General features: G+C 36.7%; 1 protein-coding gene across 1 annotated transcript in view; it reads left to right on the top strand.

The window, feature by feature from the left end:
- Positions 1 to 12,138, top strand: part of PTPRN2 (protein tyrosine phosphatase receptor type N2) — a 656,903-nt gene that overhangs the window by 259,118 nt on the left and 385,647 nt on the right. The window contains exon 9 of the mRNA XM_061996660.1: positions 1,316 to 1,683. Within this exon, the coding sequence (XP_061852644.1) occupies positions 1,316 to 1,683 (368 nt within the window). The remainder of the gene's footprint in view (positions 1 to 1,315; positions 1,684 to 12,138) is intronic.

Genomic DNA, 12,138 nt, shown 5'->3' with positions numbered 1-12,138 from the left:
AATGAGTAAACATATTTCCTGTGGCTCAAAATTCCCTCTCCTTTTGTGAGATCTGTCATGCTTCACTTTTTTTCCTTTACCATTAATTCTTCCAAATCGTTGCATTTCAGAGGTATTTCAAAAGCTCTAGGTATTGCATCTTGCACTCCAGGTGATAACATCAAGTTTGTGATTTTAATTCAGATTACTTTTAAAATATTCCTCATTAACTTTGAATCATTTCCTCTAGACATGTCCAATATTCAGGCAGTTTTGAGATATATTCATCTTTCTTCTTCTGTTGTGATGGACAGAAAGGTCTCTAAGAAACATTTGTAAAAACTGCTGTGAAGACTCATATATGGGCAACCCTCTTGTGTTCACAGCAAAATCTCCTTAGTACATGCCCTTCTACCAAGCAAGGAAAAAACACACAAGTGGACAATGTAGCACAGGCTTTAACCATATGAAATTCTTCAAGGAATGAAGTGCTGCTTTCATGAGAGACATACAGGGCATACCGTGTATCTATTTCTTACTATCAGTTTGAATAGGTGATGTGATAGAAAATAATATAATGTGACACGGAGCACAAAGTATCTATTAGCCATCCTTTCCTCCCAAATTCTTAGATGCAATAAACTTAATGAAACTAGCTAAAGAATTGTTCCAGGCATGTGTTTTGACTTTTGATCACTTGGTTATTGTTTCTGTTTATTAAACTTTTTTTTTTCTGTATTCCTATGTTTAGCTTAGTGAATCACTCATAAGCATTTGTCACAATTTCTAGAGATGAGTAAGTGAAATATGTGTCACATAATATCTGCTCTCTTTCCTATGTGAGACCCAAGAGAGGTATGCATGTTTCCAGTCCCAGCTCCTAGGTGTATTGATGGCTATTTCTATTATTTGTCTCTTTTTTTAACTTATTTGATAACACACTCTTATTCTCATAAGAGAATACTTAAATGCATAGACAGATGAAAATGAACACTATGAAAATACCAATAGAATTTTCTAGGTGTTCAAGACAGAGAAAAGACTATCTAGATGCTTTGATATTTGAGAAAAAAACTGTTAACTATAGAATTTCTTTGCCTTTATTACAACTATTGAAAAATTCAGTGATATAGTTGAATGCTCTTTTATTGTCACTGAATAAACATTGTGTTCTTACGTAGTCTGGCAGCATATAGAAATTAAGAAAATGAACATGAGACATTTGTATGAATAGATTCTACCATGTCAGTAAGAGTTTGAAAGACTGTATCCAGGTTTGGCTTAGTATAACATTTCAGCACTTAGTTTTAAAAATAATAATATTCTTTGAATACAGGAGAATACTGCAAAACTAGTTAACTTCTTGGATGGGAATGCATTACCTGAAAGTATGCCTAAAGACTTTATGCCTGAAGAATATACTAAGACAGAAACCAAGAAATCTGAAGACGTTGACTTTTCTTCCTCAGAAGAAGTAAATGCTGGTGTGGAAAATGTAAAAAGTGAGACTTTCTCAAGGGAACTGACAAAGGACAGTGAATCTGAGTCCAAAGCCCCAAGTGAGACTCACTACTGGATGAAGAACACTTTAATGCAGGATGGAGCCTCCTATGAAGAGCCTCAGAAAAATACAGGACAGGGCTTACAACTTGAAGTGAAATCTTCTGAGGAGAAAGATTATGGCTACATTGTGACAGTTAAAGAGTAAGTATAGCAGCAAATTTAAATGGCATTTTTAACTGGAGAAAAGATAAAGTTGTTGTACCTAATGAAATATGAATGTACGCAAGGAAAATGCCACAGACCTGATTTTTAATACATCTGAAACTGTTTGGAACCTCTGCAGTACTTTGATGAAAATACAAGAAAACAGTTATATTTTCTTACAGTTGCCTTTTCTCCAATGTGAAAGATATTTAGTTTGTAGGTCTTTTGCTTAGTGTTCTCTCTATCTTCTCATGTTTCAGTGACCTTCCAATATGTCAGTAAGTGTGCTTATGGTTAGGATGTGGGCTTTAAATATTTGACTTGAAAGTAGCCTAAATATCAATGCCTGAGTCATTCTTTCAAAAAATGACACAAAATAATAAAGCACAATATTTTCTGTGTGGTTTCATCTTGATCTGAAAATAACACAGAGAGGAACCCAAACATCACATATGCAGCTAGTTTAGAAAGAAAGACCTAATGATTTCAGGTCATGTCTCTAATGAATTTGACATTTAATACTATACTTTCAAAAGACATCTTTTTTTTCCCCCCCTCTTGTGATACAGAGCTTCTTGCAGGAACATTCGGGAGTTTAGAATGATGTGGGCACTTTTACAGCCTTTTCCCTGCTGTGAGAATGATGTTATATTTCATTAGCAATCCCAAATTGTCTATGAGAAATTAGACATTATCTAGGCTGGGCTTACAAATCTCTGCCCAGCATTATCAAGAAACTGAGTCAGAAGCTTCTGTAGTATGGATTGATTATTTTGGCTGTCTCAAACTTGTTAATGCAATCAAAGACAATGGCATTGTGGAGAGTTACTGTTTTTATCATACTGTATTGCTTTGAAATGCATGTGACTGAGTATCAGAGATAGCTTCTTTTTCACTTTCTCTGAGGGGCTACACTTGCCAAAGATGGGCTTTCAAAGAAAGAATGCCATTTGGTGGAAACAGATTTCATACAGTGCATGGAGGAACAGGCAGAAGACAGAAGAGTGAAAGCCGAGGCTCAGGAGCCTGCAAATGTCAAGAGACAGAGACTTCTCAAAATGTAGGGAACACATCCTTAGACATAATGGAAAAAGTGTATTTGATAGGGGTCACCCTGCAGAAAATAGAAGTTATTTCATTACTGCAATGACAGATGCTGAAGGAAAGGGCTCACCTTATGAGAGCTTAGTGGGGATGAGAGTTATGTTAACAGATCCTTGCACTGCTATCATGTTCCATCCTAAATTTTGTTTTTAGTGTTAAATTAGTGTTACCTTTATTTTTTTGTGTTAAATTGTATTCACTTTCTACAGAAGCCGGGCTCTAGAGTTTAGAAAAGACCTTTTGGGAGTTTTACAGTACTTGCTTTAAGGAAAGTCTCAAATAATCTGAGGTACTCATACTTCTGTTAACTTGTCTGTGTGTCAGTAACAACTCTTAATCATTATTTAACAACCAAGTGCTTTGGATTTAATTAATCTGCTTTTGCAATTACTCTGGTACCAGTAGCAAGGTCACTATTCTCAAGAATCTGCTCCAGGAGAAGGATGGTTATTACAGGTGTTTTGGTTCAGACCCAGCTGGCAATGAAGCACCACGCAGCCTCTTGCTCACTGCCACCCCCACATCCACCCCCACTCTTATTAGGATAACAGAGGCCTCAGCGAGCTGGGAGGAAAAAATATAATGAAGGACCTTGTGGATTGAGAGAAGGACAGGGAGGGCTCACTGCAAATTATGGTTCAGGGCAAAACAGACTCCACTGCTCGACTTATATTTATATACTTATATAAAAAAAAGTTTATTCTGCTACCTACTAGAAACAAAATAGACAGAAAACAAAAAAGCAGAAGGATTATGAGGAAAATGCAGCCAGCAGTTTAAGATCTCCTTCCTCTACCTCTCCCTTCTTCCTGGATTCAGCTCACTGCTCCTGATATTTCTGCCTCTCCACCCTCAGTGGGGCAGGGGGCTAAGGAATGGGAGATGTGATCAGTACCTTACACGTGGTCTCTGCTGCTTCGCTCTCCTCAGAGGGGGAGGACTCTGCAAATTCTTCCCCTGCTCCAACATGGGGTCTCTCCCATGGGACACAGTCCTTAATGAACATCTCTGGCGTGGATTCTTCCCAACAGCTACAGCTTCTGCTCACAGAATCCTCCAGCATGGAACTCCTCTGCAGTCGGCAGCATTCCAGGCACCTTCTGCTGCAACACTGCCCTCCCACAAATTCATGGCCTCCTCTGGGCACAGTCACCACCCCTAGCGTAGAGTCCTTCATGAACTGCCTACAACTCTTAGCTTCACCACTCCTCTCCACAGGATGCAGTGGGACAGCTGCCATTTCCCCATGGGATGCAGAGGGAGTCTCTGCTCCATCACACGTCCTTCTCTCTTCTCTCACTGACCTTAGTGTCCACATGCTTGCTTCTCTCTCCTCCAACTCCTTCCACTATCTCTCAGAAAAGAAAGCAGAACTTTTCTCTTCTGGCTCCTTCTTAAAAAGTGATCATGGAGACACACAATTGTCTCAGCCTCAGAAGTGGATCTGACTCAGAGCTGGAGAAATTTTTGAGCAACTTCTTAAAGGAGCCATTTCTACAGCCCCTTCCTCATTACCCGAAATGGCTCCACACAAACCCATGATAACAAGATATTAGAGTTTTTTTGTCTAGATGTTATTTTAGTCCTTCAGCTAAATTACATTTCTATTTGATTTTGCCAAGGGGAGTCACTTTCTGTGTTGCTGAAGCTAGTCTACCAGAAGTTGATGAAATACCCTTGTTGAACCACACCTCTTGGTTTCTAACTATGAATGCTTTGTGAAGCTGTAGAAACTTTTTCCCCAGCTCATCACTACTTACCCCAGGCCTTTTAACTTACATTAGTTTGGAAGATGTCTTTGTATCCCACAGTATCTTAATGACCTCATTTCCCTGGACCATCCAGACTTATTTGGCTCATAAATTCTCTAAAAGCTTAGAGCTTTCACAGCTTTATGTAATGGAGATGTTCTAACTTTCAGTCTTCACAGCATCTATTTTTTTTTCACTGTGCCATCTCTGGGGTTTTCTTTCATAACTAATGCCCCCCAATGGGTTTTCCTGCAATTATGTGTAGTATTCTTCAATAAAACTTGCTCAAGAAGACAATTTGTCCAAAGGTTCCTGGTTCTATAGGATTTTGTATACACAAATATAATTTAGCTTAGGTTTATTCAGCTTCTTTACCATTTTCAATACCAGAAAGACAAAAAATACTTTTCTCATATACTAGACTGTTACCATTTTAGTAACTTTTGGGTGAGATGCTGTTAGATAAACAAAGTAGTTAAAAATGCTCAGAAGCTGTAAGGGAAAAAAATGCAACGAGTTAGATGAAACTACTAAAAATTATTTGAATTAAAAAAACCAAGTTTATCAAAACAGTTTTAGTTTAGGTTTTAATGGTAATGGTAATGGTACGTGCATTCTGTATTCAGAAAAATTAACTTCCAACTCCTTACTCCGTTCTTCTCCAAAGTTAATGTGGAGAAAAAGGGAATAAGTTTTCACACTTTTTTTTTTTCCAGTTACTAATTTGGAATGAGTTAATTATTAAAGAAAATTAGCTGATTGAGTTGAACTAAAGAATTCCCTTTTGTACCAAGATTATGTTGAATTCAATCTGCAGCAGATTTTGATTCAGGGCTCTCAGCCTGGATCTCATAACTCGTCAGTGATTTGACCCTCCTCAGCATTTCAATTCCAAGATGTACTGGTTTAATTTTTGTTGTTGTTGTTAAACATTTTTGGTTTTAATTAGTCTAGTTGAAATGTAAAATGAAAACCCCATCTTTTTCAAAACAAAATTTATGTGTTCTGTAATTTTATAAGAATCACAAAACCTGTTTAGGAAATTCCATGTGCTGAAAATGGACTGGTTCACTCTGCAGGAACAGTTAAATACTTTCAACAGCGGTTGATAAGTACTACTATTTCCCACAACCATTTCTTTAGTACGTAGTGGCCTCAGAGAGCAACTGGATCAGTATAGGACTTCTTTTCAGTCAGTACTTGTTTTCATGAATGCTGCTGTAATTATATTTTTTGTTGTGTGAGAACAGATAGAGGAAGTGAGGTTTATTAACTGTCACTGCACAGAAAAGAAATTTTAGTGTCCTTTTTAGGAGTATTTCTTTAGTAAGCTTCCTACATCATTAAGTTTTTGCACTGAAAATCTTATGGGCTATTTACAATAAATAAATAGTATTAACAAATGGCTTAGTTGTATGCTAAACATTTATGTATATGTACATGCATGGAATAATTTTACAGTGAAGGGGCTACACTTATTTCTAGTCTGAACTTTAATCTGTCAGTCTAAAATCACTCCTGTTTGAAGGGTGATTGTAGCCTGTAAATACTCAGGAAATTGATTTCACAGCTGATCTTTGATACTGTATTGTTTGATTTGATAATCTTTAAAATCTTTTACAACCTAAATGATTCTGTGGTTCTATGATTTTGTGTTTAGAATTTAATGCTTTTCTAAAGTTCTCTAAGAGAGGAAGTTGGAACTAAAGGTAGGCATAAAATCTTTCAAACATCCTGAGTATTAGAGAAATTAATATTTGAAGTATCATCCTAGCAGCAATTAGCTCATTTAAGATTATAAACCTAAAATTATTATTTGGGTGGGGTTTTAAAATCCACTCTTATGAACACAAAATGAAAAGCCAAAACATAACATGAAAGGTACTTATTTATTTTCCAACACTACAGCTTTGGTTTTCTTCTTCTTCCATAAAGGAAGAGGTCATAGTTTCAATCCATCAATTTTTATTGGTCATGATTTTTTGGAGGAATGAAGCTTCATTGTTACAGCTGGAACAGAGGTCTTTTGATGAGAAAGGGAAGTAGTCCAACATATTTTTACACTGGGGATAATAGCTTGAGTTCTTTTCACCTTCTGATCTGAAAATGGAACTGAAAAGATTATACTCCATGTTATAGTTGACAGATGTCAGGGGTGATCCATTCACTGTTAGATTCTCAGGCTTCTGTGGCTTTGCAAGTGTGACCCAAGGAGATATTAATACTGCTTCAGTGAACTCCTAAGATGCCAGCTTTTAATTGTGCCACAAAGCAAAGATAAACATTTCCATGTAATACTTGAAGAAAAGATTTGTGATAGTTTAAAGACTTGTCAAAACGGCAGTCTGATTGTCAATGGCAAGAACAATAGGTCACTCCTGCTGTGTTTGTTGAGTGACCTTTCTGATGGTTGGAGCAGTGCAATCCATACCAATCCATAATATCCATCAGCACTAAGCTTTGGAAGGAATTGACAGTTTCAGAGTAGAAAATTGTCCAGCAAATCCTCCACTGTGCTGCTTCAGCACTTTGTTATGCTGAGAAACTAGTCAAATTGGGTGATTTACTTTGTTTACTTTTTCCTTCTTAAAAAAAATTGTATTCTGCCGCTGTGAGATTTGTGTTTCTTTCTCAATGTAACTGCTTTCAACTGTTTCTACTAATTTTAGCTCTGAAATTCTAAAGTAGTCTTATAAAACAATGTTATCTACAAGGTGTTATTTTCATTTGTAGACGACTTTGAGCATAGTTATAAAATTCTTCTCTGCTATAGTGGGGATACATCAGTGTGAGCTCTCAAATCAAAGAAGCCTTTAGAAAAAAGAACTTGTTCCTGTTTTCTGAAATTCTAGTTTAGGGGTTGGAAAAAAATGCCAACACTGCCATTTGTCTGACAAGAGATTCTCTAAACTGAGGGATAAGATTCCATGATCAAAACATTTAAGCAATGTTTATCCTCCTGAGTCTTTCATGAGGAAACTCAAAGCCTGACTTTCCAGAGCATGTAGTTCTTACCACCTCCAGTAAAACTAAATGCAAGCTGCTGCATGCTCAGCAGTTTAGATAGTCAATCTGGTGTACAATTTCTTAAACATGAGATTGAGTAGTCAGACTTAAATGCACTAAGAAAAATCCTAATTTGAGAGTAGAGATTTCATCACTTCTCATTGCTTGTCAGATTCAAAATCAAGTCACGCTGTTCTGAAGATGTGCTTCGACATTGAATGCAGAAGTATCTGTCCTGCTTTGTGATTTATCAAGATACATGTGCTTCAGCTTTTTCATAAGAATACAAGATCACGGGCAGTTCATGGCAGCTCTTGTGAGCCAACGTCTGGCATTGTTGCATTAGCCAGTTCCTCGGTATTTCATGTTTTGTCGGCTCTTAACTCTCAATTCCAGACCATCTCTGCAGAATTATATAGGCTGTAAATCTGTTCACAACATGTTAACTTAATTTGGTCATATATGCATCTATTTGCATTTAATTTCAGGTAGCTGGTATTCTGCTCAGACGCTGTGAAAAAGCTGAAAATGGATCTTGTGTTCATAGTATAAAATTGCTCTAGAGTATGATTAGTCTGACCCACTTAATGTACTGAAGGGTGAGGTTAATTCCAAATGCTTGATGTTATTTCTCCATCTTTACAAAGGTGATAAATGATACTACTTTGCATATAATGATTACTTTCCACAGGATGGTGTTCAGGTTAGAACCCTGAATCTGGGTTATACAGAACTCTTTGGTTTATTCCCCAAGTTTTCTGTTTTCCTGGGCAAGTTAATTAAATAATTGTATTTTTATGAATTTCATTATTTTCTTCCCCTACCAGGTAAAAACCAGTGCATTTTAATTGTATTTTTAAATAAAATTTAAAATAAATGGGAGAAAATTAATCACAATATCTACACCAATGAAACAGGGCTGATAGATTTTATTGTTTGTTACTAAAAGGTCTTGATGTTTCTTAGAAGCTGATCTTTTGTATTCCATGAGACTTTTCAGCTCCCCTTTAGAAAATAATAACAAAATGTTCTTGTCCTTTAATACACGTAAACAAACAGAAACACTGATTTGACCTTCTCTGCATATCTTAATATCCTCTTTGAAGCTGTTATTCTACCTGCAAGTGCGCTATATGAAGGGAAAAAGGTTTTTGTATATTCTTACATTCTACAACTATCTTTAAAAATGAAAAGATATTATGAACATAAACCAGAAAAGCTCTTGCTACTACAGTCTATTAAAATCAGCATTAAAAAAGAAATTAAATGTAAAATTTTTATCCCCAACTCTGTCACTTTCCCTAGAAGTCTCTACCCTTCTATAAAGAAGTTTCAAAAATATCCATCATTGATTTTAAAGCCATAACTGGTGGAATGACATAGATCTAGAGTCTTTCTTGGCTAACACATCACGTGTAATTATTTGTACTTTCTGGAGTTTTCTAGACATAAAATTATTTTTTCCTCTTTAATCCTCCATTTTCCTTGTGATATTTAGAAATTTACAGAGATGATATCCCCCACATCACTTCTTCACTGCCTTAATTCTGGTATTAGGTATTCCCATAGGAAAATGATACTTCATGCTTCTTATTCATGCACAAGAAAATAACAGAGAAACTGTAGTTGCTGTAGCTTTGTCATAGAGAGCAATATATACTGGTGTGGGTTTGGGTTTTTTTTCCCCAGATGAGACTTCAGCAACAAATATTTTAAGTTATTTCTTATCTGCAGTATGTGCTGAGATAAGATGATAGACTGTTCTACTTAGATAGTCTGTTGCTTTTAGCTTTTGTGCTTCCAAAATATGTTGAAACACGTTATCCTGGAATATGATTCTCACCTGGTGATGTAGCTTACTTTACAAGAGAAGAGTCCTTCCAAAGGTCCGTATTTTCCTCCTCTTAGCACTCCTCCCCGGATATTTTCCTCTGCTTTCTACTAGGACTAGTGCTGCATTTTTACCTCTAAAGGAATATCCAAAGCAAAATTTTGAATTGACATAGCTGATGACCAGCCAGTCTGTCACACTAACATCAGTAATGACAAGGAATCACTCATGTCCCTTGAGTTGATGAAAGGCAAGGCATATTTGTAGGAGTGTGCCTGGAATCCCCAGTAGTGCCTCAGGGAGTAACTCACATTTGTATGTCTCCTCTTAGCTGAACAGGTATGGCAGTTTGCCTAGTTTACCCAAAACAGACATTCCATACATTCTCATTTCTGTCTTTCCTTGCTTTCTGTGCTGCATTAGTAGCCCTTGTGTGGGTCTCTCATGTTGGCTCTCTCAGGAGAGCAGCCGGTGCAGGAACTCCACAACCTCTCTGTGGTCACGTTCAGGTTATTCCGCTGACTGTAGGCTATAGGCCTTTAATAGCTGAGGCTGCATGTTACACATCCTGAGCTAGGGGTGAGTTTGGGAGCTTTGTTTTTATAAACACTGGTAGTCATTAAAACCCTGAGATGCTGCTATATCTCACAATACCATATGGTCAATACTTTTAGTGTATCACAGTGTTTTTTGGGTAATTACTATGTAGTTCATTATGAAAGATTAATTTTAAGCTTTTGAAATGAGTGAGAAGGAGAAAGCCAAAGATCAGGATTGCTGGGAATGCAGCAAACTGAATCTTAATGCAGTCTATTATCTACCAGTACTTTTTCATCAGCACTGTGGTTCCCAGTCCTGGGAAGCACAGATGTAAAACTACCATTTAATTGTCACACATCTCACGCTAAATCTTTTTCGTTTTTTTTTCCCCCCACAAAAATGAAATTTCATAGGCAAAAAATCAGTGAGGACTAACTCAGAACACAGAATAAATCAGAACCGAGGAAATATTTTAATTGTTCTTTTAAGCAGATATTGCGTCTTTTCACTGGCACTTGTTTGAAGAAGGTATCTAAAGACTGGGTATATGTGCTATGGAAATAAATTTAGAATTAATTGCTTAATGTGGAGAATGATTTTTATAAAAACTTATTTTGAAAATCTTTAAAGTTTGTATCTTACGGAAATTTTGGTGTTCCTTTAATGTCTTTATTTTAACAATAGAATGTTGGATATTCTTTTTCACTTTTAATTTACACCATTTGCATTTTTAATTGTTCTGAGCTTTAAACTGCCTTGAGGAAGAGGGAAGATGTGATGGAAAGAATGAAAAGTTGGAAGTTTGTTAAAGTGTGTATCATCCTTTGTCCTCAATCTTTTTTATAAATTACTTGTATGAAGGAATAATTTTATAGGAAAGAACAATTTTGCATTTTCAAAGCCTTTTTTTTTTGTCATCAGAGATGACAAGTGGACTCCAACGCTGTTTCTAAGCTTAAGGTGCATTAGGGAGTACTTTGGTGAGGTCCATTTCAGCCTCAGAAAGGAGGACATCACAATTATGGCACAGATTATTGCCATTATTTCTGTGCTTCTGCTAGTGACAAAGCATCTGTATGAATTTGTTGCTATTAACACAGCTGGAGGTAGTGCGTGTTTGAAGGAATGCAAGTGCAGGCTGGCACAGTGTCACACTTCCATTATAGCTGTGGAGAGTTGACCCTTCTCGACTTCTCTTTCACTCTCGTGTTTCCATGATGCCTTTATCTCCTCTGACCTTCATAGCCTGACCACTGACATTGATTTTTAGCAAGTGTCATTTGTATTACAAATAGATCTGGACTTGAATCTATCTGTATTAAGAGGTTTGAATTCACACTTACTGGTAGATACGCAAAGTGGGAATTCACTGAGCTTTCGAAACAGAAGTAAGCTTAAAAAGGTTTTATGGCTAATAAAGCCTTTGAGAAAACAAGCATAGAAAAACAAAACTGCAGCCCAATGCAATAAAACTGCACCATCCTTAAAGTGATTACGATAACAGTGCTGTGATGTCCGACAGCTCTCAAACAATCTGGTGAGTAGCTCTGTGCTCAGAAGTTATTTGGTTGCTTTCATGGATCGTAAAAAAATGTGAACCATTTACAAAATCAATCATTATTTAACTAAATTTAAGGCACAGACCATGTTCAAACCAAATTAAATCAATTTAGTGCTGAAATACATTCTTTTAGTCTTTGCCTGGGATATGTGCTTCAAAACACTGAATCACAGACAAAAGACTCAAACTCAGCCAGACAAGGCAGGCTATTGTAATGCCATGGACTTGAAACATCAGTGTCCAGAACTTTTGTTATAGATTATCGCATGAGCTGCTCTCAGGGGCACTTCCAGACAAGATAAATACATACAGTTTTGATATCTGAATGTTTTTTTTAGGCTTGGTAGAAAGAATTTAATGACAACACTCTAAATTACTTTGGTGTTAAAACTTTCCCAGTAGCCCTTGCTATGCCACTTCACTGTGATCAGGAGCAAACCACTCTGAAGTCTCAGTTTCTTCTCCATTGTATGGATAATCTCCACCTTTCTTGTGATGAGTGAGATTTTGTATCTAGAAAAAGAGAAGTAGGAGTTGGAGAAGGCTGGATTCCATAGCTTCATACCAACATCTGCCAACTTGAGAACGACAGAATCATGTCACTGTCTTGCCATATCTTCTCTGACATGCTATGTGCCACTTAAGGTAGAAGGAGCACT

This window comes from Colius striatus, chromosome 5, assembly GCF_028858725.1.
Source record: "Colius striatus isolate bColStr4 chromosome 5, bColStr4.1.hap1, whole genome shotgun sequence".
In the NCBI taxonomy this organism is placed as follows: Eukaryota; Metazoa; Chordata; class Aves; order Coliiformes; family Coliidae; genus Colius; species Colius striatus.
This window is presented reverse-complemented; position numbering and strand designations above follow the sequence as displayed.